Source organism: Lacerta agilis, chromosome 5, assembly GCF_009819535.1.
Source record: "Lacerta agilis isolate rLacAgi1 chromosome 5, rLacAgi1.pri, whole genome shotgun sequence".
NCBI lineage: Eukaryota > Metazoa > Chordata > Lepidosauria > Squamata > Lacertidae > Lacerta > Lacerta agilis.
Window position 1 is genome coordinate 2,962,528 of NC_046316.1, and position 26,270 is coordinate 2,988,797.

General features: G+C 42.4%; 1 protein-coding gene across 3 annotated transcripts in view; it reads left to right on the forward strand.

The window, feature by feature from the left end:
* The window catches only part of PHF21B (PHD finger protein 21B), a 185,596-nt gene extending 165,952 nt beyond the window's left edge, over nucleotides 1-19,644 (forward strand). For all 3 annotated transcript variants that reach the window (XM_033148291.1, XM_033148293.1, XM_033148294.1), the window contains 7 exons: nucleotides 6,373-6,449; nucleotides 7,744-7,798; nucleotides 9,976-9,998; nucleotides 11,241-11,399; nucleotides 14,352-14,427; nucleotides 15,131-15,234; nucleotides 18,216-19,644. In XM_033148291.1, coding sequence (XP_033004182.1) covers nucleotides 6,373-6,449; nucleotides 7,744-7,798; nucleotides 9,976-9,998; nucleotides 11,241-11,399; nucleotides 14,352-14,427; nucleotides 15,131-15,234; nucleotides 18,216-18,443 — 722 coding nt within the window. In that variant the 3' untranslated portion in view covers nucleotides 18,444-19,644. The remainder of the gene's footprint in view (nucleotides 1-6,372; nucleotides 6,450-7,743; nucleotides 7,799-9,975; nucleotides 9,999-11,240; nucleotides 11,400-14,351; nucleotides 14,428-15,130; nucleotides 15,235-18,215) is intronic.
* Nucleotides 19,645-26,270: the final 6,626 nt, after the last annotated feature.

Consider the following 26,270-nt stretch of genomic DNA (forward strand, 5'->3'; position numbering starts at 1 on the left):
GTATACTGCAAAGAGCTACAGCCAAGATATACTATATAACAAATCCAAGATGGCATTTGATGTGACTGATTTTTTAATTTTTTAAAATTGCATCCATGTGCGTCAGTCAAGATCAGGACTGCTGTAAAGGGGGCTTAATCCTTTCCCCTCATACCATGATCTCAATGATACTCACTTCTCAAATCTTCATCGGGACCATGACACAAGAGAAAGGGCGACCACTGTGATCTCGTCCCATGCTGCTGATTAAACATCCACCTCTGTCACATACTCAGCATATTGTGTAACTTCTCTTTTAAAATATCACTTAAATTTTCTAGAATGTGAAGAAGGTGGGGTAATAGAGCACTTCAGAATGCAATCATATTCTTTGTGAGGATCCCCTCCTGTTGGTCTTGCTTGCTTGCTTGCTTGCTTGCTTTCCTCAGAAAGGCTCAGAACTTTATAGCTGCATTTTGGAAAATGATTTCATGCCTTGATGAATGGAAATCTAAAAGCAGTTTACAGAAAGTTCTAAGTCATCAGCATCCCTAATCCTTTAATGGCAAGAGATTGAAATGGAATTTACAAAGCAACAGTTTTACCAAGAGGCTTGCGTAATACAAATCGTGTAGATAATAATCCCACAACCTGCCCGTCTTAGTATTTTTTTATGCCAGGAAAGTAAGAGTAATAATTTAAAGCTTGAGCACCTCTGCTACATTGAAAATACCAGCAATCATCCAGGACAATTTTTCTCTTCTGTCAGTAGTTTATTAAGATGTTTCAGTATCAATAACAATAAATAGGAATGGGAATGGATAAGGATTATAAATGTAACATGTGGCCAGCGAGACCACATAACACTGGTCTTGAAAGACCTACATTGGCTCCCAGTACGTTTCCGAGCACAATTCAAAGTGTTGGTGCTGACCTTTAAAGCCCTAAACGGCCTCGGTCCAGTATATCTGAAGGAGCGTCTCCAGCCCCATTGTTCTGCCCGGACACTGAGATCCAGTGTCGAGGGCCTTCTGTCGGTTCCCTCACTGCGAGAAGTGAGGTGACAGGGAACCAGGCAGTGGGCCTTCTTGGTAGTGGCACCCGCCCTGTGGAACACCCTCCCACCAGATGTCAAAGAGAGAAAAACAACTACCAGACTTTTAGAAGACATCTCAAGGCAGCCCTGTTTAGGGAAGCTTTTAATGTTTAATAGACTGTTGTATTTTAACATTCTGTTGGAAGCCGCCCAGAGTGGCTGGGGAAACCCAGCCAGATGGGCGGGGTATAAATAATAAATTATTAGTATTATATAGAACAAACTATCTGGAAGTAAAGAGGCTTCTACGCTTGTTACTAGAGGGGTTGCTTTAACTGGGCAGGAGTCGGATTATCAGGTCACAGCAATTGTAACCAAAACTCCATATGCCTTTAAATTAGTGCAAGATGCTCCTTCATATATTGAGATATGTATAGAGATGGAAAGGCCTGGAAAAAACCCCGGAAAAATTTGAAAAAACAACAACCCAGGTTTCCCCTTTTTCCGTTCCCCCCCCCCAAAAAAGCCATTTTTTCTGGAAAAAACTGCTTTGGATAATAAAAATAAGGGGGGGGGCTTGGTTTGTTTGTTTTTCTCCAGTTTTTCCGGGTTTTTTCCAGGCCTTCCCATCTCTAGCTATGTATCCCTTGTTCTCAAGATGCCACTACCCAATCATCAATATCAGGTGGGGAATGGGATTCCCAAGCTCATGTAGCCAGTCACTTAGTAACTAAGACTGCTCTCTAAATCCAAGACACGTCAAACTTGTTTAGGACCCATTGAATGGAGTAACCAAACCAAGCACCGTATGAAAAAAGCGAATGCAGAAACTAAATTCACCAAGTTCTCCCCTGAAGAGGCACAAAGCATAGAAATGCTCTAGTTCTCAAAATTTGAGAGGCTTCGGGGAAACCAGAGGGACCTGCTCTTTGGGCAAGTCCTTTGAGACTTCACTTGCCCCTGGGACCCCTGACATTTCTTCCAGCAGCAAGTCCACATTCTGTGAAATCAAGGCAAGAGACACACTATGAGGGAATCAGGCGGCGGTCATTCCGCAGAGTGTTCAGGAGACCATCAGCACAAGCATTTCTGCTTGTCTGGTGGAACCATCTTTCCTCTCCTCGCCCCACATGCTGTCCTGTGGGTTCTCCCAACCCTCTAGAGCAGGTTTGGGGGAGGTTCAGGGAGAAAAGAGGAGGCGGAAGCCCAGTGTGGTTAAGAGCGGTAGACTCGTAATCTGGGGAACCGGGTTCGGGTCTCTGCTCCTCCACATGCAGCTGCTGGGTGGCCTTGGGCAAGTCACACTTGAAGTCTCTCAGCCCCACTCACCTCACAGAGTGTGTGTTGTGGGGGAGGAAGGGAAAGGGGAATGTTAGCCGCTTTGAGACTCCTTCGGGTAGTGATAAAGCGGGATATCAAATCCAAACTCTTCTTCTTCTACTACTACTACTACTAGTGAAATGGGTTGGTTGAATTTGGCCCCATCATGTGTATTTCCTCACAAGGCAAGTGCTGGGGTAGACACTTGCTGGGGAGGAGACCTAACTTGTTGCCCACCCACTGATTCTCCCCTGCAAATTCCCCCCCCCCCCAATAAAATTTTCCAAGTCAGATTTTGAAACTGGAAGAAACCCAGCTAAGAGGAAGTGCCTAGTGGGTACATAACATCTGCACTGAAGACTTGGCAGGTGTGGCAGGCATTAAGGACCTCCTGCCAGTTTGCCTTACAAATGTCCCCTCCATCCCTGCATTTGGATCACCATCATCGCAATCTTGTTTGTTTGTTTATACTTGCCTCTCCTTTCTCCCTGACAGGGACTCAGGGAGGCTTAAAGATTAAAAAATAAAAATAAAAAATAGGTACTTGAACAGCAGCAGCAGCAACAGCTGTTCACATCTGCCAGCTGCCATACATTCTGATGACAATGTATTTCAAAAGACACAATCCCTGGGAGGCCAGTCACAGGCCAGGTTCAGACATTTCATCCCTTCCTCCATTTGCCATGATATGCTCCACGCCTGCCCTCTTCACAAACTCCAACAATTTCACTTCTTACAAAATACCTCTAAAAAGGCAAAGTTGGTGGCTGTTACGCAGTCTTGTATATTTTTAGTACTTCATTGCAACTGACGCACATTTGGTACGACTGATCGCAAACTGGTTATACCAATCTTGCTGTTCAGGATGCCTTGCAGAAGTCTAGCCCTTCTTGCAGGTGTTTTCGATTACATGCATATGAATGCAGCTTTTGCAAGAGGGGTAGCCATATAGAAATCTGAACTCTTTTTTGTACTTTTTATAACTAGAATACACAAACACTGTAACTCCTCAAAACATGACAACTCTCCTACACACTGCTTCAAAGAAGAAAGCAAAGCAGCTCCTCAAAGTTAGCCTGTGTTAATATTATATTTTAATGATGTAAGTTGGGGGCATAAATTTGGGTTTCTTCACCTTTTTCTTGAACCAAATATGTCTACAGATTCAGCTTTGATATTTATAGTCTTTCTTTCCCCTTCTCTGTGAGGGAAACAAAGAAAACCTGCAGTGCCTTCTGCGACAGCAGAGATACAAAACTGTGACGAGGAGGTGTTCGTTAATGGGCATGGAGGCTTGAGTGTTAATGAAGCTTTTCATTCTGACCTTGTTGTCCAAAGCTTTAAAAAGCTTATAACTTGTTTAATAGCTCCGATCACTGAATTCTTTTGTCTGGATGCCCCTTTAATAGGATACTAGTTGGGCCCTTAGTTTGATTTGTTATTGGGGAATTGCTGGTTTTGTTTTTTGTTTTGTTTTGTTTTGTTTAAAGAAACAAATCCTTGTAAGATTGCAAGCTGCCATGACTCCAGGAATATAAGAATTGCCTTGGTAAATTCAAACAAGGATTGGGGGGCCCAGCAGTCTATCTCCAACTGTGGTTGACCAGATGCTTCTTGGTGCTCAAGAGCAGGGCCTGATGGCGAGGGCCCTCCATTGCTGTTTACCCCAACACCTGGTATTCAGAGGTATATAGCCTCTAATATAGGTGCTTAGTCAGGTCTTTGAAAAGGCTAAAGAGTAAACACTACATAAATCTGGAGCTGTTCAACTTTTATCTTAATTCATTGGTGGCCCATATGGCCAACAATGCTTACCATCCTCCCAAATTAGCTGGCCGGCCTCTAAATGTCCTCCTGTACGCAGATGATGCCGCACTTTTGGCTAGATCCCCGATTGGGTTGAGGAGAATGTTAGTAGCACTTCATGAATACTGTGTACAACATGAGCTGCAACTAAATTATGCTAAGACTAAGGTTATGGTTTGCTCTGCTCAACCAAAATTGCTCTCGTGGTCGATGAATGGTGTTACACTGGAACAGGTTAACAGCTTTAAATATTTGGGCCAAGTGATCCGATCAAATAGGTCCTTTGTAGCTCATAAAGAGTATATATTTGCTAATGCCTCTAAAGCAGCCATGATGATCAGATCTTTATATGCTAAGAACCAGGCCCAATCTGTGAAAGTTGCCTTGAGGCTCTTTCAAATGAAAGTTCTCCCTCTTATGTTGGCGGGCATATCCTTGGGAACACGCAGGGACTTTCTTAGATTGGAAGCTGTCCAAACTCGATTTCTCAGAGCTATTCTCAGGATTCCCCCGTCTGTAGCGGGTGCAGTCATGAGATTAGAAGTGGGTTGGCAAGCCTTTCGATATGTGGCCCTAAAGACCAAGCTTTGGTTATGGCTTAAACTTTGTTTTAACCCGGTAGGCATGGCACCCCTGATACTAAGGGATGATTTCCAATCTATGTGGAAAAAGAGATTTTAAACGAAGTGCAGACTTGCGGACTGTCACAGCTCTTTCTGGAGTCCATGACATTCTCTCATGCCAAAGCTGTGATCTCTCAAAGACTGAGGGACATTGCAAGACAAGAGGACATTGCTTGTGTGAAACCAGGGATGTTTTTGGGGGAGCAGATCTTCCGGAATTCACCAGCCCCTTACCTGGTGGAAATCCAATATGTAGAATATCGCAGACTCCTCACAGCAGCAAGATTAAACGTCCTGGAAACAGAGGTCCTGTTGGGAAGATATAAGGGAGTCCCATATGCTCTGAGGGTCTGTCCCTGTGCCTCGGGAAAGGTTGAATCAACCGAACACATTCTCCTGACCTGCCCATTTTATGTTGCTCTTAGACAGAAACTGGTAGCTCCACTCTTAGGCCACCTTAGCCTGGTAGATGGAGAATGTCAGGTTTCGTTTTTGCTGAATAATTTTACTGGCACCACAACTTTTGAGGTGGCCAAATTTCTTTTTTTGGCCCTTAAACAGCGTAAGGTCAAAATCGATGGTATCGATATGGGTTTTTATGTATAATTTACTTTTACTGTATGTTTTAGTGTAAACCCCTCTGAGTTGTCTCAGGTTTTTAAAATTTCTATGGATGATTGTGTTCTGACTGACGGTCGAATAAATTGTTATTGATTGATTGATAAATCTGGAGCGTAGTCCCCAAGACAGTTGTATGGCGCCTTGTCTTCTGCCCCCCGTCAACTCCTGCAGCCAAGCTGGTGCCAAACATCTTCCTCTGCTTTCCTTTGGGCCACGTCAGTGAGGCTCAGATGAGGTTTGGGTAGCCCAGGACCTCCATACACATGCCCAGGATTGCTCCCCAGGGTGCAATATTTGGTGCTGCTAATGCAGCAGTTTGACTCCACCCCCAGAGGCGCAGTCCATTGTCTCTCGAGACAGACGGATGCCAGCAACAACAGTTTAGGTATTGAGCTGTGCCAATTGTTATTAGACATCTGTGAATCTGTCTGATAGTCAAAGGATTCCCATTTAGCAGCCATTATACCAGAAGTGTGGGACCTTTTTTCATCCCAAAGGCCACAGTCCTTCATGGGTGACCTCCTGGGGGGCACAACAGCAATGCATGGAGCCAGGGGCAAAAAGTGGGCAGAGCAAGAGGTGCAACACTTACCTTTAAGTGTAGGTGGCATTCCAGCCTTACAAAATACCCACCCCTCCGTCCATCTCAAGGACACAATCTAGCCAGGCAAAAGCACTTGAAGGGGGTGACCTGGCGGCAGAGGTGGCCAAGGGCCAAATAAATAAGGCTTCGGGGCCATATTTGGCTTCAGGCCTGAGGTTCCAGACTGCTGCGTTAAACCATGTTGTGAATTTCAGAAATAACTTCAAACACAGAATCTGACAAATTATCGGGGCCGCTGCCCAGACAAGCATTAGAAACTCAACATAAGGTCTAAGCAGACCACAAGCCAAAAGTCATCTGACTAATGAGTTGTATCTGAAAGAAAAAAATGTTTTCAAATGCTCACACACATACAGAGATAATGTTTCATAAATTGATTACAGAAATCCAAAGCAAGCGTCAGGAGAGGAAAAGGAGGAGCACAGCCAACCCAGCCTACAGTGGGCTTTTGGAAACGGAGGTACATCTCTTGTCCTGTCGCTTTTTCATTCCACTTCACTTCTGGTCCTTATTCACGGGACAACACAGTAGTTTTCCATTACAAAATAAAAGCACATACCTGTTATGAAATAAGACTTTAAAACAGCATAGCTAACATAGTTTACTGGAAAGAGCCCTGTGTATTATGAAGGTGTTGAGAGAAACAATTACATTGTCAGTGTGACAGTCAGATCAGTTTCCTACTGGCTTAAATGTATAGCATAGACATGAATTTATAAACCCAGTAGCACCTTAACATTAGCTCTGTGCATTTACCACCCACAACTCAAGCTTATTTCATGGGGAAAGAAACGCTAAATCTATCCCACCATCTGCTGTTTAGGAAAAGTGAGATTTTTGGGGGGGGGGGGAGACCTTCATTGTTTTGATTCGCCGAGGATTGGTTCAAATTGGGATTGGCAATTGCAAATGAAAGTAGAAAACACTTTTAAAAGTACCCCCCCCAAGCCCAGTAGTTTCTGATGAGTGTTGCATGTTCAATAAAGCAACCTCAGTAAATGTTTCCTGTGATGCCGGTTTTATCTAATTCAGTTACAGCTAATGAACTAGTAATGGGATCACTTATTTCTTTTCTATGTGACTGACATGAATTTAATCTTAGCAGTTTTGGAGAAGTGGAAATACAAATTATGTACGTTTCTTCTTTTCATGCTTCTGGCGTAACATATGGTGAAATACGTTGTGGACTTTAAAAATAGAATTTCGTTTAAAAAAAAAAAAAATCCACTTTTTAAAAGCACACATTTATGCCAGGAACTTGGGAAGATGAAATACAAGCCACTGTTTCTTTAGGCTATTTAAAGCTGACATTTGATAATGACGTTAGCTGACATTCATTGAAATATTTATTTATAACAGTATATATTGCCTTTTCTTTTGTAAGAGGCCCTGATTCTCACATCAGCGTGCATATATATCTATTAAAATATATACCTATCCAGCTAAAACAATGTTTTTTTTCTAACTCTCTTGCATGGAATTCCTTGCTAAAAAGGGAATGCTCCCGAAGGAAGTTGTATTTAACCCACAGAGTTAACACAGAATACCACAACTGCTCCAGGAAATCTCATGTTAATTTTATTATGGGATCTCCCCAACACTCAGATATAGAATCCCCCCCCCCTTTTAAAAGTACGTATGTGCATATTATTGACACCCATGTGTGGATAGCTCCTGATTATCCCCTCTGAGTTGGACTTGGTTGTTGGTGGAATAAATGTTTTAGTCAACGCTTTTCGTGTTATCTTTTGCAGAGGAAACGTCTTGCATCAAATTATTTGAACAATCCCTTGTTTCTGTCCACAAGAGGTAAGATCTCTGAATTATTGGAATGGAAATATAAGTTAGTACTCCACACCTGAAGTAATCACAGTAAAATTGAAAGAGTAAGAGGAAAATACAACCTAAGCACAAAAATGTTAACAAAGTATTCTCATTCAAAAACCTGAGATGGATTTCCTCCCAGAATAATGTTCATTGTTTTTTTTAGCATCAATAAACAACAGGAAAAAAAATTAATTTTACATTATATATCTGTATCCCCTCCAGAAGGAGTTCTGAGAGGTCAGAGGGCATGGTTCCTCTTCATGACAATTTGCATGAGTCAAAAAAGGGAGCTGCGCTTTGTAAAATTTACCCTATTGAAGTTTAGCCCTAACCACTAGATTTGTATGCCAACTTTTCCGCTAACAAGGCAGAAATTCTTTTGAGCTAAAATATATGAATATTTGAGAATTGGACTCTAGCCTATGAGAACTCGTGTCATAAAAGTTGTTAATCTTTAAGGTGCCCCAGAACTCCTGCTTCCTGAAAAAAAATCATTCTTGCTTCACTTTTGTAAATCCATTTCTTGGAACAGGAAATTCCATTAGGTGTCTTATTGGCCAAAGTACATATATTCCACATGACTAAGCTGCTTCTGGTGAACCAGAGCAGCACACGAAAACGCCGTTTACCTTCCCGCTGGAGCGGTACCTATTTATCTACTTGCACTTTGGCATGCTTTCGAACTGCTAGGTTGGCAGGAGCAGGGACCAAACAATGGGAGCTCACCCCGCCCCGGGGATTCAAACCGCCGACCTTCTGATCAGCAAGCCCTAGGCTCTGTGGTTTAACCCACAACGCCACCCGCGTCCCCTAATACACTACACTACTAATAGACTACATTCAGTCTAATGAAACTGTTACCTGTTTTGAAAATGCACATGATATTGTTGTAGTTTCATAGTGGGACTGGGCTTTACAACTGGCTAGTGGAAAATTATGATTGGCTACCAACACTGATCAAAACATATGTGCCACTGCTTTGGTCCATCTACCCCAATTCTGTGCACTCTAGACTGGAGGCAACACTGCGTGGTCTTAGGTAGAAATTTTCCCAAATTTTCTGCTACCTGAAACCCTTTTAGCAAACTGATGAAAATTGAACCCAATATTCTATGTATGCAAAGCATGCACTGTACCCATGGCATCAACAACAACAACAACAACATCATCATCATACTGGAGCACCAAGACCAGCACAATATTTGAGCATTGTGCAGCACCAAATAGCAAATTATGTGTCTTTACTGCCAGTCTTGTACCTCTTTCTTGCTAATTTACAGGACAAACTCAGTTTTTCTATTCAGCCGCTGAAAATATGTACACAGTGCTAGTATAGTCTGCACTTCATTCCCATTTTTGCCCCAGATTAATATTTCTAGTTTCCTGGGGCACTTCCATACTAATATTTTTGCAGATGATCATCTCCCAAAATCAGAATATTGATCAGCTGCAGGTCATGTGTTCAGGGGAGTTGTCCCCACCCTAATTGTTTGTAGCTCACACAAGGGTTGCTATGAAAGACAGAACTAACATTTAAAGCATTGGTAGCTTTACATTCCAGCAGAGGGAGATATCTCATTAATGAAGCACTCTTGTTGCACTTCTGGTTATCCCTGCCTTAGATGTTTCCTTAGAGCAAATGTTAGTACCTCATTAAGGTGCTGCTAACCTACTTGGGAATAGGCTGGGCAAATGTCTGTATAGTCCTCCTCCTCCTCCTCCTCCTCCATTACCAAATCCTTTTTCATTTGATTGGAAGGAGACTGCATATATCCACTCATCTTTACTGACATCTCTCTAATTTCTCTTGCTAAGCTCTTTCAGGGAGAGCGTTATCTTTGATCTTGCACAGCCCTGGCCATGTGAATGTTTTGCATGCATCACTTCAGTTATTTGTGTGTATGGGCGTGTGAGTGCAATTTCACACATTCAATGTGAACAAACAAAAAGTGCCACAATCCTGAGAAGAGGAAACATACATGAAGAGGGAATGCAAAAAGCTTAGTATAAACTAAAAAGGGGGTGGGGTGCATGTAGGGTCACTTGGACAGACATAGCCTGGCTGATTATAACCTTTAGCCTACCTAAAATCCCACCAAGCTGGGGAATCTAAACCCACTGCTCCTAACCTGTGTTCTGCCCTTCTTTCATAATGCTAGCCAATGAGGATCCATCTTGGCAGGTATGTTTTACCACACCTTGTATATTGCGAGGGAACAGGGTCTTCTTTTAAGGTTTTTTTTTTAAAGTATTGTGTTGTTGTCTGTCACCCTGGGCCTTTTCAGTTGTCACATACTAGAGTGTACAGTCACTGCCCCACTGCTGTTCAGGGTAGTTTTGCCAAAAATGCAGGGAGTGCAATGGTCAGAGCAATGACTGGAGGAACAATATTCGGGTTCACACATCCTCTGTCCGCTGCAAAGAACAACATTTTGTGTTTTATCTGTATGCAGAATCTCCCTGGTTCCATTATTTGTCTCTCCTGGCTTATTAAATCTAGCAGAGGGGGGTCTGACTGATTTGTCCCTGCTAAAGACCTCTTTGACAGGAACAACTATTGACCAGTCACAAATAACCCCTTTGTGGGAAAGGTGGTGGGAAAGGGTTGTGATGGAGCAGCTGCAAACATTCTTGGATGACACAGATTATTTGGAGCCATTCCATTCTGGGTTTAGGCCTGGCCATGGAACTGAGTCAGCCTTGGTCTTCCTAACGGATGACAATTGCAGAGAACCAGGGGAGTGCAACCTTACTCCTGATTCTTGAATTCTTGTCTTCTTCTGATACCATTGCCCATGGTATACTCCTGGACTGGCTCTGGGGAATGGGAATTGGGGGAGCTGCAGGCTGGATTAGATCTGCAGGCTGAAGGTTCACCACCACATGGAAAACAAACAGACAGCAAACCAGAGAATGCTAACCTTAGATTTCAGTATCCCATCTATCAAGCTAAATGATGCTTCCAGGACCACACAATTTTATTTTTCACAATCACAGATTCTTCCACAGCACTGTACCTACAATCCTATATGGATTATGTGTGATGCTGACAACTTTCATAACACAGGCAAGTTAACATGCTGACAATATGTCCACCGTAAACCAGGAGCCACTGAAGACACATCCTTAGCAAAATCAGTTCATCACCATGGAAGCAAGCCTCTTTTCTAAATAATTATTTCCCTTCTGTTTAAAATGATGGCCTCCGTCTCCAAGATTTTCATGCTCAGGATGTAATAGTTGGGTTGGTGCTGTCAGGCTTTGATCATTAATATAAAGTAGGAGTGCTACAAATATACTAAAGTCTTATTTTCATCTATTTAATTGGGCTTGTTTGGGTTTATATGGCCACAGTCTGCTTATGGAGAGCTCCTTCTGTAGATCAGCTGAACTACCTGCCTCCTTGTGCTTTTGTGCTTCACAGAATGAGGTCAGCCATGATGAATATTGTTCAGCATGTAAGCGTGGTGCCAATTTGCAGTCCTGTGGAACATGCCCCAGAGCCTATCACCTCAACTGCTTGGACCCTCCTTTGAAGACTGTTCCCAAAGGGGTCTGGGTCTGTCCTAAGTGCCAAGAAAAGGTGAGATATGCCTTTACACTGTAACCATCCAAACCAGCCTGGGAGTATCCTCCATACCTTATTCATTTTGTCAAAAATCCTAAGTCCATTAATATTGATTCGCCTAAAGCTACACAGTAAATTCACTGTTGCTCCCTTTTCTGTAAATATTTGCGATGGGGAATCCCCAACATAGAAGCATTCTACAGTGCCAACTAAATACATCATATAATCCCATATATACTAGAAGACAAGACAAAACAATGGATACACCTAGAAAGGGACACAATTGAAAATATCTGCACCACAGCATACCCACTCCCCCCAAACAAACTAAGAAAAATCCCCACCACACTTAACAGGTACACACAAACCATGTTCAAAGCATGGAAAACAGAAACAGGCAAACTATCCCCAACCCCATCCCCACTAATTCCCCTGGCCTACCATCCACTATTCCACCATGCAGCACAAAACCTCCAAATAAAAACATGGCAATACAAAGGCCTATATCGCCTAGTAGACTTTTATAAAAATAACAAACCTCTGTCAACACAAGAAATACAGGACAAATTAGAAGACACCCAAATGCCCTGGTTAACACAACACCAACTACATGCCCTCTTAAACAAACCAACAGTAAAATCAGCAGCAACTAGACCTCTGACAGCCTTTGAAAAGCTCATCCTAATGACAAAGGGACGCGGCAGCTATCCGCAATATACAAAATACTCAAAAATCCCACGAGCTCCTTAGACACAATCAAAAAACAATGGGAGGATGACATAGGATATGAAATCAACCCCACTCAGTGGACCAGAATGTGGTCTAAACCCCCCTTTAAATCCATATCAACGAAAAGAAGAGAACTCACCCTAAAACTAACCTACAGGTGGTATCTAACGCCAAGAAAATTAGTGCTAATACGCCCAGGAACCTCACCAAAGTGCTGGAGAGGGTGCACCTCCACAGGCACATACTTCCACATGTGGTGGGAGTGCCCCAAAATCCAAACATTCTGGACAACAACCATACAAGAAATATGTAAGATAACCAAGCAAGTGCTAGAAACCACCCCAAAATTGGTCTTACTAAACATCTTCCAAGACAATAATGCCCACTTACAACACAAAGAACTCATAATCCATCTACTCTCAGCAGCCAGAAACATCATAACCAGACACAAGACCTGTCAGGAGTAAGCATGGACTAATGGTACCAAGTAGTATGGGAAACAGCCTTACTAGAAAAACTAACCAGTAACCTGAAACTGACACGGGGACAAATAGAAGAAGACACCTTCACCCCGGTATGGTTCCCTTTCATCACACACACAGCCCAACAAGACAATGACAAAAATCTACCGACAGCATACAAATCAACATGGCTAACCTGATCAAAAACACCCACCCACCCCACTCACACAGGAGACCAAAGATCATCACAGCCAACCACAAATGAACAATCACACCCTACGCCAATCCCGACCTCTCTCACCGCCAAAGAAGCACAAGCGAATAACAGAGAACCTACACAAACAACGCTGACACCAAATCCTACATATATTAAGGAAAATAGAAACATCGTCACCCCACCTTATCCATCCCACCCACCTCTTTCCCCCTTCTCTCCCTAATGTCTCAACAACCAAAACTGATTTGTAAAAATGTTACATGGAAAAAATACGAGAGAGACATTGCACACACTTTTGTAAATCAAGAAAATCTTTAATAAAATAAAATAAAATCCAGCATTGAAGTAATTTTTGCACAGCAAAGTTTAAATCATTCACTTTTGAGTATTCAGGGTAAGAGGAGAGATAATGTCTAAATCTAATCACCTGAGAAATCCCAGGCTGTTCATCTCCTGGAAGAAGTTCCAGAAATATGGTCTATGGTGTAGTCAGTGCAACTTAATATCAAATGACCCACCATCCTTATGGTAGATTGATTTCAATGGGAGAACTTTAAGCACATGCTTAAGTCTCTTCCAATGAAATCATTGAGACTGACTTAATGATATCCTATCCATAGTAGAACAAACTTAGCCCCCTGTTCATTAAAAAAAATCACTGTTATCAGTCTAATATACCCAAGAAAGCTATAACCAGCCCATTAGTATTAATATTGATATTAAGCATAACACCACTTGCAAATTAAAAATAATGCCCCCACTGATAATTTTCTCTTTTATTTTATACAGTATAACTGCATCAGTGTCTCAGTAATAGCCTACAGTATAAAGCAGTGGTGAGAGCTCAACATTTCCTCTCCTTTAAAGATAGAGCAGGTTCTACTCTAGACATAAAGAACAACTAACACAATTAACTGCATCTGATCCCCAGCACCTCATGGGGGGGGGGTGGATCCCAAAAGCTGTGAGACTGGAAACATCAGTTTTTTCCTGGATTTGTGATAAGGGGACTGCAATCCCACATAGTAATTCAGACTTCATCTTGGTTGAGGAAGAGCTAAACCTGAAGTTTTGGAAGACTCACATGAACCTTCAATGCATTTTTTTCAGCACTGTCATGGTACATTTGGCTATCACTAGAGGGTTAAGTGATCATGGATGCTAAAGAAACTGCCTATGCAATCATATAAATTCCCTACATTTGCTGACCAGTTCATGCAACCTTCTGTTCGTATCATTTGTGACTGCATATGTGAGCAGGTGAAGAAATTTGGCGATGTGAACCAGTCTGGTTGCATTACAGATTCGCTAGACTTACCTTGACAGAGAGTTTTGTTCTCTCTTTGTGGAAAGGCAAAATATAATTTCTAAATATATTTCCATAGCTTTTCATTTTACAAATCGGCAAACTAACCACTCTTATGGAGCTATTACATAGTCCTGATATAATCAGCTTTTGAGGAATAAATTGGAGGGTGGCAGTTCTGTAACGATTGTATGCATTATAACATAAGTGTGTGCCCTTGACTTGTTTGAATCCGTTATTTCCTGAAATTGTAGGTGTTGAAGAAAGATGGAAATGTGCCATGGGCTGGAACTCTGGCGATTGTTCAGTCCTACGTTACTCATAAAACAGGTACGAACCGTAGCAATTGATTATAAGAAATGGTTTCTCAGGTGTCAGCAACTTCAAAATGGAGTCGCCTCGGGGGGTGGATTACAAGGGTCTCGGAAATAAAGCACCATCCGAACACATCCGTACTTGTCTGGTGGAAGGGTTTCCCAATTACTGTTCTAACACATCTGAATTGAGAGTTCACAAACTCGGAGGTGGACTGTGTGTGTGTGTGTGTGTTTCACATAGGAGACAAATACCGTTTTTCGTTTGTGGGTCAGAGGGGGGGAATTCTCACCATAACCTTTCTCCTTGAAAGAGAGACGGTCACAGTGAATCGAGGCCGTCTGCTAGCCCATTCATGCAACGGCATTCTAATTAGGTGGGTGCTTTCTGTTCATTGATGACTTTGCTTTTTGCCTTAGCACATGAAAACCCCTTGAGTCCTTGAGCCCAGTGTAAAATATGCACCCCCACCCCCACCCATTATGGATATTTTACTTGTGTCCTGTGACTTTTGTTGTTGTTACTGTACCTCCTTCGGACTGAGTTGTTAGCACTGTGTGTACTTGTTTATCAGCTTAATGTATTTGGCAGTATCACCAAATGCCTCTTCACTAGATGGGTCAAAAGGGGCACTCCCAAGGCATCTCTTAGACTCCTCCGTAACATTTCTCATCTTAACAGCCATTCATTGCCTGCTTTCATCCCTTTGCCTTCACAGTCAAAGAGGAAGAGAAGAGGAAGTTATTAAAGAGAAGCAGTGAACTGAGGGGAGAACACAGGAAGCTAGAGGAAAAGGAACACTTTCTCAATAATGCAATGAAGGTATCGTTTCTGACTTATGGGTTATCCTGAAAAATTGCCCAGACACTTGCTACTTTTGAAATCAAGAGAAATTAGCACAAGTGGACAAATCAGAATGTTTCTTTAAATTTCTGGACAGCAGGTCACTTACCTCCTTAAACTCCACCAATGGGTGTGTGACAGATGGGTGGGGCCTCTCACCTGTTAAGTCACAGTGGCATCAGGTGATATTTATTTTGCCTGTGTGGTTTGAAATCAGACTGCACAGGCAAAAGATGTGTGTGGCGAGTGCTGGCCACCAGCTGATTTGTAAGGCTTGTGCTCAGTGCTTAGGGAGAGCCGGGTACAAGGCTTGCAAGGCTCGCATGACTGGCACTTCCCAAGCACCAACCACCAGCCTGAAAAGCCCCCTTCTGCCCGAGCTTTGTCTTTACCTTCCCCATAGCTGGCATCAGGTGTGGGTCAGGTGGCCATGGCCTGGCTGAACCTGCCTCATGGCCCAAATGGGGGAGCTCCGGGAGGCTTCCCTATCCTCGTTCCACAGAAAGAGAACTTCACAGTGGACTTAAGCCCACTAATTTCTGTGGACATATATGGTGGATTGTGGCTACTTCTTGCGAGTAAGCAGGCCCTAGTTGGCTAAATCCAGCTGTTTTGGCTAGTAGGCTATTAGGAAAGCGGAAGTACAGCAGCTGTGCTAGCCCACCATCAAGGAAGTCATGGTGCCACAGGATCATTGGCAGATTCTCTGATCTTGAACTTTTGCATCCTGGTGACTTTCTCTGAAACATGAGCTTTGCGCTGGTTTACAGCCCAAGCCTCCAGTCCTATGTGAACTTACGCGAGAGTAAGTCTTGTGGAACTCAGCGACACTTTACAGTTAAACTGCATAGGTTTGTGGTGTAAATAAATCCTTGTTCTTTGGAAGGTAGACCTGAGGTCTTTTCTTCCTCCTCCTCTCGATTACTCCACTGGTCACTGGAACCTCAATCCCAGATGCTATACGTTCAGCAAACCATATTCCGCAACACTTGTTGAACCATATTGCTTTAGAATGCTAGCGGAGGAATAGCATGTTTAAATATTTGCCCATGAACATGAGGAAGAAGTAGTATGGGGGGGGGGGGCAATTGTGACTTTTGCAGATTTACAAAGAGCTAAGCACAAAGCGTGTTGCGAAATAAAAGAAGCTAAGCAGCATTGCGAAGGGGTCTTCAGTGTTGCGGATTCTTGCAGATAATTAATTACGAATAACACAGATGCAAAAAATGCTAAATTTCTACAATAACAGCAAACACGCTTTAAGATAGATCAGCCCTAATATTGGAGTTGTTGTTCTTGCTCAAATGGGAATCTAGAAGGCCGACATTTATAGCATGGGTGCACCCCACAATTCAGAAGACCACTGAGCAGTGTATGAGGTTTGAAAATCAGAAGTAGCATTTGCATCTGTAGCTAGTCACATTTTGTTCAACTGCTGCTCTCATTCAGGAGGGGCACCCATCAATTTTTCATGACATTTAAAAGAAAATGGGAGGCAAAGTAATAATTTATTAGAAGGCAACTTAGTGGGGTGTGTTCCCTTTAACTGTGCAGACTTATTAATATAACCATGTACATGCCTGAATCCATAAAGGCATGGGCTGAAGACTCAATAGATTCCTCTGTATGTGCGACTGCGTTATGTTAGGTAGAGAGTAGAATTAGAAAATGAAAAGGATGCATACTTCATTGTTCAGATAGAAGTTTTGGCTGTTGACTGCAGCAATGCAATTCCACGTAAAGACCTCAACTGATGGAGAGCAATCAAAAATATTATGCTACAAAATGGCTTGGTTCCTGAGGTTTTCATTAAATTAAAATGGAGCAATTGAGAGCCTAGATCCAATAAAATGGAGAATTAAATTAAAAAGCAATTGAATTAAGTGGGACACATAGAGACCGAGAGGTAATGGGCCCTGCACTTTGCAGTGTGAAATATTACATTGCAAAATTTTATATTAAAGTATAAAATGAAAGACAACTTATTCAAGGAAGGTTGTGGGAGATTGTGCCTGGATATTTGCCTTAGTGTTAAGAGGGGATGCCTGTTTTATATTTAAAGTGAATGCATGCAGATACCGGTAAATCCCATTTTATGCTCATATAACATGTGAAAGTGATGCAAGATAAGAATTTCTGTTGATGCATCCAAGAGCATGCACTCTGTAACCAGTATTAAACTAAATAAAGTTTAAACGGAGAATATTTTCTGACTGAATCTAATAACAGGAGGAATATGTTTGTCAATTACATGCACGTGTTTTCGTATGAGGGGGTGTAATGCCCATTTCACTTGCTAAAAATACTCTCCTCCTCCATAAGGGTCAACAAATATTCATGCCAAACTGTGTGGACTATATTAAATAAATTCCATTTGTATGTAAACCGACATCATATGTTCAGACTGAAGGCACAACCTCCCTTGAATAAGTCATCTTTCGTTGTATATTTTTGTAATGTAATATTTCCCCCCGCCCAACCCTTAGAACAGCAGGTCTCCGTGCCATATCACTAACTGCTTCTGAAGGTCTCTTTGCTTTCAGAAGTGATTTGTCACCCAGTGTTGGGAGTCGTGGTCAAGAGGAGCGGCCTTTTGAGAAACCCCTTTGGGCATGTAGAATGAATAGTGCAGGTCTTTGGATCCTAGCCAGTGGAAATAAATAAAATCATAAATCTTTGTAGATTGTGCATTAATTCAGATTAGAGAATGGCTTTGGCTAGAACCCCCCCCCCCATTCAATCAACATAAGCGTGCATTCAAGCAGTGCTGGGGAGGGGCGAATGTATCCCTTAAGCTGTACCCTCCAAGCACCCTGCTTGCGATTCCGACAGGATGCTTAAAGGGGGCCGCGGTACAACTAATTTATCTGAGCTTGCCCCCACAAGAGCATGTTTGCAGGGAGAGTGTTTTGACACCCAATGGAATGTGTTCTTACTCTTTCCTTTCCGCCTTTTGACAGAAGTGCTTAGAGCGAAAAAACAGCCTATTGGCCCAGCAGAAAGGGGTTCAATCATCGCTGGAACGCCTCAAAACTCTCATTAGACTGATACAGAATGAGCAGATGATTCAGGTTACCATGACAACCACCACCACCTCCTCCCTGCTAACCGTCCCCTGGATCAAACCGTCTTCTGCCTCAGCTGCCGCCGTACACAAAGCCTTGCAGCCGACACAGGGGAACAACTGACAGGGGCTGCCTGGAAACCTAGTTTTTTTCTTTTTTTGAAAGAAAACAAAAGGTGAACTTTAGATAGACGCAAACACAATAGATGTGGAAATACTGCAACTGCATCGAGAAGGAGACTTGAGGGGAGGCGGGGGAATGGAAAGACGTTGTTGTCAATTTTTATTACACCAGGATGTTGGGGAAAACACCCAGTTGACTTAGCTGGTGTTATGGCAACTTTCTACGAAGCAGACCCTGCTGCAGTTTTCTATTGCTGAGATCTTCAATACTTAGGATATTTCTTTCTTTCTTTTGTTGCATTGGCCTTAAAGTATTTAATGGATAAGGAAAATGAAGCAGCATATGTTGGCCAATGAGGGGGAGTGTGGTGGTGGAATGGAATGGAGCATCCTTGGGGAGGGAAGGTGGACTTTTAAAAGTTCTCATTTTGAAGGAGAAATAGTTTTAAAAGCAAAGAGATAGTTAGCTAGTATGCAGGTAGTTGGTAGGGGTGCAGGAATGGTTAATTGGTGACAGTGAAAAATGGAATAGCTTGGAAATCAACATGGATTCCTGGTTGTTGTTTTTTAAATGAACAAGGTCTGCCACATTGATTCAGGTTGAAGTGGACATGGGGCTATTTGAGAAGAATTGCATTTGTGGGACACTCACAGAGCCTTCAAAATCAAATCATTTTTTCAGTATTATAGTTGAGAATTACAGATATTTAAATAAAAATGTATGAAATTAGCATTTCTAGTGAAATATTGAAGTATTTTCATGCTGATGCTTCTTGTACATGCGTTCTGAAGTATTTAAAGAGGTATGCCTGTAAAACCCCTTAATTTTGCAGGGCCTTTCAACTTATTTTGCTATTGATGTATTTTTCTCATGGAGTTTTTTGTGCAAGGTTTAGCATAAACCATAATAGTGACAAATATCTTCAGCAGGTTGGATCTTTGTTATTATTTGAGCGGGGGCGGGGTCAGATTTTTTTTTTTAAAGAAAGAAAGCAAATAATCTTTTTTGCTGCTGCTTTTTTTTTTCCCTGTCGAGACAGTACAAATGATATGCCAAAAAACTTTACACTTTTGTACTGCATTTTTATTGTAAAATAGGGAATGTGAAAAAATGATTATTCTTTATTTTGTTTTATTTCACTTGCAGAAGTATCTGCTAAATAGTACAGGAAATAAACTGCCTCAAGGGGTTGTTCCATTTATTGGATGTATCAGGAGTTTTGGGGGAGGGGTGGGCTGTCGCTTCCTCAGCATCGGTTGCTTTTTGGAAAACGTTTTCTTTTTATATTGTTTGTTGGTTTTTTACCACATGTGACATGTTTAGCATTAGCCTGAGAAAATACTAGAGAATCTGCTTTATTCCCCTGCCCCTCTAGCTAGTCTTCCTGATGCAGCAAGCTCAGTCTGGCCCCCTCAGGCCAAGCGGCCTCTGTTGGTGCCCTGAGGCCTACCTCAGAAGTTAGGGATGGACAAACCAGTTTCTCTTGAGCATCACTTTCCCATTCTATAACCCTACGAGGAGCACCATATCGGATTCCAGGGGTTGGGGGATTCACTCTTGAATATTCAGGATGCAATCTTATACATGTCTACTCAAAAGTTGGTGCCATTGATTCCCATGGTACTTTTTCCCAGGTAAATTTACATAGCAGAAGTGATAACCTCTGGTTTTGGGGGGGCCTAATCTGGCCTCCAAGACAGTTTTTCTGCACCCCAAAGATTTTGCCAATTTTTTTCAGCAGTGACGAGCTTTTAGAGAGGGAGTGTGTGTGTGTGTGTGCTGGGGTAGGCAGAGCCCAACATGGGTGAGGATGCAAAAAACCCTCCCCAGAAATCAGGCGGTCATTTGATGAGCAAAAGAGGGGGGGGCAGCAGCCTTCTTTCCTCAGCTGATCTGCACAGATTAGCTGAGGAGGGAGGCTGCAAGTGTGTAGGAATGCAAAGAGGACACACTGACAGCTGGCATGCGGACCCTGAAGGATTGGCTATGAGTAAATGTGGCCCTTGGGCCATGAAGGATTAGCCAACTCTGGTGCATAGGATTTGAAGTCCTATATTACAAAGTAGCAGTGTATTTTCATTGCGTATTTGTTGCGTTACTTTTAGTAATTCACAATTATAGCATCTTTCTCAATACTAACACAGCTTTGTTTGTTTGTTTGTTTGTTTTAAACAAATGGATTTGTGCCTTTGGCATGCATACCTAAGACGCAGACCCATTTCAAATATATATATATATATGACAATAGTAAGTCAGCCCGTAGAACCAGCGAGTTGGCCAGAAATATAAGTGCTCCTGAGAAATAATTTGCGTGTGATCGAAACCTCAAGGAAGGGTACTCTGCCTACTGGCCCTCTCTAAATGTTGCCCCTGTGTTTAAGTAGGTCTGAAGCAAGAATCCATTTCTGCGTTCCACAGGTGAAGCATCTCACAATGGCCTATCACACGGTGCCAATAAATCAAGGGATTTGGCTTTTTATTGATCGATGGGGGGGGGGGTCACCCAGCACTAGGCAGCACACGGTCCCTTCAACCATTTTCACAACTCCGGGAGAAACTGTGCAGTACTATACAAATCTATTTTAATACACTTAACACTCTGTTGAACAAGATTTTTATATTCTTTTATTGACAAACAAAAGTGAACTAAGTAAAACACGGTTGTGATACATTGGTTATTGTATGCCAATTTATGCATTCGAACGTGGCTTGCAATGTAAATGTTTTCAGGTTTGATGGTTCTTTTTCTCCTTCTAAGACGAATTTAAAGAAAAGGGGGAAGCACAGAAAGTTGATTTAATGTGAAAACTTTCTGAAGTGTTTTTTCTGGGACTGTTAAAAGTAGTTATTTTGGAAAAGGGACTGTCCCGTGGATAGTGTGCATAGAAAACAAAGTGTTTGTCTTAAATATACCAATGTAGTTTACTTCTTTATGATGAATTAAAACTTGACTGACAGATTTAATATTGGTGTGGTCCCTGGAATGTACATGCAGCTTCCAAACACAGCCTTTGCCACCCTGAACAAGGCCGAAGTATGTTGCCATTCTTCCCCTCACCCTGCATGGCAACCCCTCCAACAGGCCTCATGGGAACTCTGCCCACACGGCATCATAGGTAATAATTCCTTCTTCAATAGAAATGGCATTGTCAAGATTTGGTTTTTCATTCAGCAATTTACACACCAGAATCAAAATGGTCTCAAAGATAAACTGTATGCCTTAATTTGCCCCTCACATTTGACTGCAGTTGAAAATGTTGCCCCAGTGCATGAGAGATGTGACTTCAATCCTAAAGACAATAAAGAAAGGAATAAAAATGAAAACTGCCATTATTACAATGCCTTTACATAAATCTGTGCTGCAGCCACACTGTACACTCTGACAACCAGAACTGTACACAGTATTTCATCATCACATCTCAAAAAAGATAATTAGCACTAGAAAGGGTAATCAAAAGGATCAGGGGACACTGAAGCCACTTGTTGTCTCCTGGGCAAGTTCCTCGAGCAGATGTTGACTGTTCAGCTCATGGGGAGATAGGATAGCCATCTTCAAATATCTCAAGGAATGTCACATTGAAGATGCCATAAGCTTGTTTTCTCCTGCTCTGGAGGGTAGGACTTGAACCAATGGCTTCAAGTTACGAGAAAGAAGATTCCGGCTATACATCAGGAAGAACCTTCTGACAGTGAGAGCTGTGTGACGGTGCAGCAGACTCCTTCGGGAGGTTGCAGACTCTCCTTCCTTGGAAGCTTTTAAGCAGAGGTTGGCTGGCCACCTGTCATTTCATGGGTGCTTAGCTGAGATTTCTGCATTGCAGGGAATGGAACCAGATGACCCTGGTGTGCCCTTCCAACTTCCAAGTTCAATGAGACCTAACACACACACACAAAAGTAAGTTTCTGTTTTGCTATTGCAACGTCCAGCAGCTTAAGGCACACATTCAACAGCTAAGTGTAGATTCTTTAAGGTCCCATTGAGTTCACCAGGGGAAGCATCAATGAACCTGCTCTTAACTCTCACCTTTGTTAAAGAATTGCTTGCCGCTATTAGCATCCCCACAATGAAGGGCAAGAAGATGCCCTTCCTTTTACATACCCCACCAGAGTGTGACACTCTTTTGCCAAAACAAAATAGAAAATTCTTTTCAGTAGCACCTTAGAGACCAACTGTGTTTGTTCTTGGTATGAGCTTTCGTGTGCATGCACACGAAAGCTCATACCAAGAACAAACACAGTTGGTCTCTAAGGTGCTACTGAAAAGAATTTTCTATTTTGTTTCGACTATGGCAGACCAACAATGCTACCCACCTGTAACTCCTTTGCCAGTTCTTTTAAATTTCAGAGTGTTGTAACTATAAGCTATGATAACCCATCACCGCCCATCCTCTTTGTGTATGGATTTTATCAGAGGGGTGGGGGGTAGGCATCATTTATGACATCATGTCAAATTCTGCCTTGCCTCAATATTTTTTTTTTAAAAGCTGCTGTTGTTGTGGCCTATAAAAATGTATTTGCTGTGGGAAGAGACTGGGAGCCCATTGCAATACTCTGCATGATGCCTTGGTAATGAATATGGACACAGGGATGTTCTGGCTTATGCTAGCCTTTCCTCATTGGCAGTATGTTGCACCATGCTTCTCCTGAGGTGATTTAGGAACCCCAAAACAGCTACTGTGGTCCAAGGCATCTGTGGTCCCAAATGCATCCTTTGAAAGGCAACAAACAGCAGCTCTGCCCCCCTGAAAAGACCCCACTTCAGCCGGCTGCCTTCCATCCCTGCGAGTCCTTTGCTTGCTTCTTGTCCGCCAACAGAAAATCCTGGATGTCAGTTTTTGAATCTTCGTGCGTGCTCTTTGTAAGTAAGCACTTTGGGGCAGGGACCAATTTTTTTGAAAAATATTTCTTTTTTATTACGGTGATTTCAGTTAAAGGAAATGAAGTGTGTTTATATTGCTCTGTAATGCTGACAGCGTTGTATAAATAAAGGCTCCATTGGGGGAGGGGGGAGGCAGGAATTGCAAGAAAGAAATTGTTGATCCTTCAGAATTAATGCAACGACAAAACATCGCTAAAAAGATGTATTTATTGTAAATGGCGGTTTTTATTCTATGTTTCTTTCTATGTCTTTGCTTACTGGTTGATTGCATCGCCCAAACAATCAGGTTGTTGAATTGCACACCTTGCAGCCTTGCCCCCAACCGGACAAGGATATGTGTGCAAAAACTTCTTTACGGCTCTTATCGTAGCTGTCCTGGTATGATAGCATATTGTTGCCCAGCACCCCAATCTCCGAGCAGTGCAAGGTTGCAGGGGTCCAGATGCTTATTCAGGGTTCAGGTTTCCTTTGGAAATGAGATATTCAGAGGGTGAGTGCAATCAGTCTTCCTCTACAAGATTTTTTCAGTCCCACGATGTGTACCATATGCAGTTTTATGTTTAGAGGGAGCTCAACATAAGGTGGAGTCTGTTGCCTGGGTAAGATTTCTCATATTCTGGCTAAACATCTGCCTTGACTCTGATAGAGACCCTCTCATCCAGGTAATGTTATTGGACACCTTCCTCCCCATTGGGCTACAACACTTCAACAGGAAGGTTCAACAACTGGGGTTATCAGTGGAATTCCTGCGCACAATGTCCTTACTATCTGCCAAGGCCACAATAAAAAGTAGGTTGTGCGACATCGAGCGCCAAGAACTCATAGAGGCAGCAGGCAAAACATGCTCCCCTCTTTATTTTCATCTTCCGTGGGCACATGAATCAAATTGTAATTATCTTGATTTTCTACTGAACCCCCCAGAAAGAAGGGCTATTTCGTTGGCCAGGTTCAATGCAAATCCATCGAACCTCCTATGGGGAAGGTTCTCAGGCAGGGTGGAGGGTGAGAGGATTTGTCCATGCGATGACCACCAGGTGGAAAGCCTTGTTCATATGGTTTTTCACTGCAAACTTTACGCCGATCTCCGCCAACAATTCCTGGACCAACTCTGTATCCCTAGAAGGAGACCAGAGCGGGAAGTCTTACATTTCCTACTAACGGGGACTGACCAGGAGCTTACCAAATTGGTAGCTCAATACCTACATTAGCTCTTTTCTCGTCGTAATATTCTGCAGTCGTCTGAGTTAACATGAGTCCCAGAGATGTGATCATGGACAGCGGGGTCTTGTCTCTTTTCTCTTCTAACATAGTCTGTGCCACTGTGAAAGTATTAATCCGCTTCTGTTTTGTATGTATGTATGTTTGTTTGTTTGATGCCAATAAAAGGTTGATGGATGGATAAATTCTATGACCACGTATGAGACTCTGTTGAATGCCTTTCCTTCTCTGGTTTGTTAACAAAATGGAGAGAGGTTTGCACATTCAAGCAAATGACATGCATGTATGAAGCATCACCAATGATGAACCACTGGGGGGGGGGAATCCCCACATCAAATCGAAAGATGATGCAAGTTCACCATGAACAGAGACTCATCTGTTCTGCAGCCGACCAGCCATCATGTCAAGAACTTCATTGCTAATTCTATAGGGAAAATGATTTCCTGACTTTGATAATACAGGTTGTTTTTTTTAAAAAAAGTGCCTAACTTTCTTCTTCAGAGAGCGTGTTTACAAAAAAAGGGACATTATTCTGAAATGAAGCAGAAACAGCCACATCAGATGGAATAGCATTTGCTTTAATCAATTTTCACCCACGGTGGCTGCTTTCCCCCTATGAAATGAAGCCCCAGCTCCAGGAGAGACGGATGGGTGTAAGGAGAAGCCACTAGACTGCATCCCAAAGCGACTTTTTAACTTAACCAGGGTGAATCCCATTAAAGCCTGAGAGTGAGTTGCTTACATTAAAATTGTCATGACGAGAAACTACTTGCAAAAGACTTTGAAGGAACTCCTGGCAATAAATAAAGGTAAAAGTGCTTGTGTTGGGTGTTTTTGGAGTACGGGAATACATAAGGGCTTTGATCATTGGTATTCATCAGAAAGATTTTACAGCTTGTGTTTTACTTCTCTTTGCCATTTCATCTATGTAATTTAGACAAAACTTTCATCTCCTTTTCAGGCTTTGACACAAGAGAGTCTTTGAAAGAGTTTACGGGTGTTGATATTACACAAAAGTAGCCACATGCTGTTCTGTATTCTAAATGCTGCTGTGCCAGCAATTTTATACTCCTAATGCCATCCCAAATAATGTCCAAATTATCACTTAAGGATACCATAGCAGTTTCTTTGATTATGCTTTAAAAAAACAACTTAAAGGATGTATAGATAAAATAAAGTTTTCTTTAAAGCTCACGCAACTAGATGCCTGAAATATGCTGTGTTATATACCCAGTAAAAAAAACAAAACCCAGTAGACTAACAGTGAAGTAAGGTGGATGGGAGCCAAAGAACAGCATGATTTCAGTGTTGAACTAATAAGTACCCTTATTTGGTTGAAATTCCAGGGTGTAAGCTTCCCCATAAGTAGCCTAAGCGCTGTGAAATTGCATTTGACATCAAACTAAAGCCCCTTCTGGTCCAAGAACATAGAATCATAGAACTGTAGACTAGTTACCCCCGAGGGTCATCTAGTCCAACCCCCAGCTTCCAAGGGAGTCCGTTCCACTGTCGAACAAATAAGGGTACTGTACTTATTAGTATCACATTCAAACAGAGCAGGCCTTTTCAGCTCTCTAGAGGTGGGGTCTGCTATTTCAGGCAGTAGTGCCACCTGCTGACAGCTTAGAAAATAGCTGCCAAATTCCCTCTAATGCCATTAGGGGGAATGCCAAGTTAAACAAGGACGTGGGTGGTGTTGTGGTCTAGACCACAGAGCCTAGGGCTTGCCG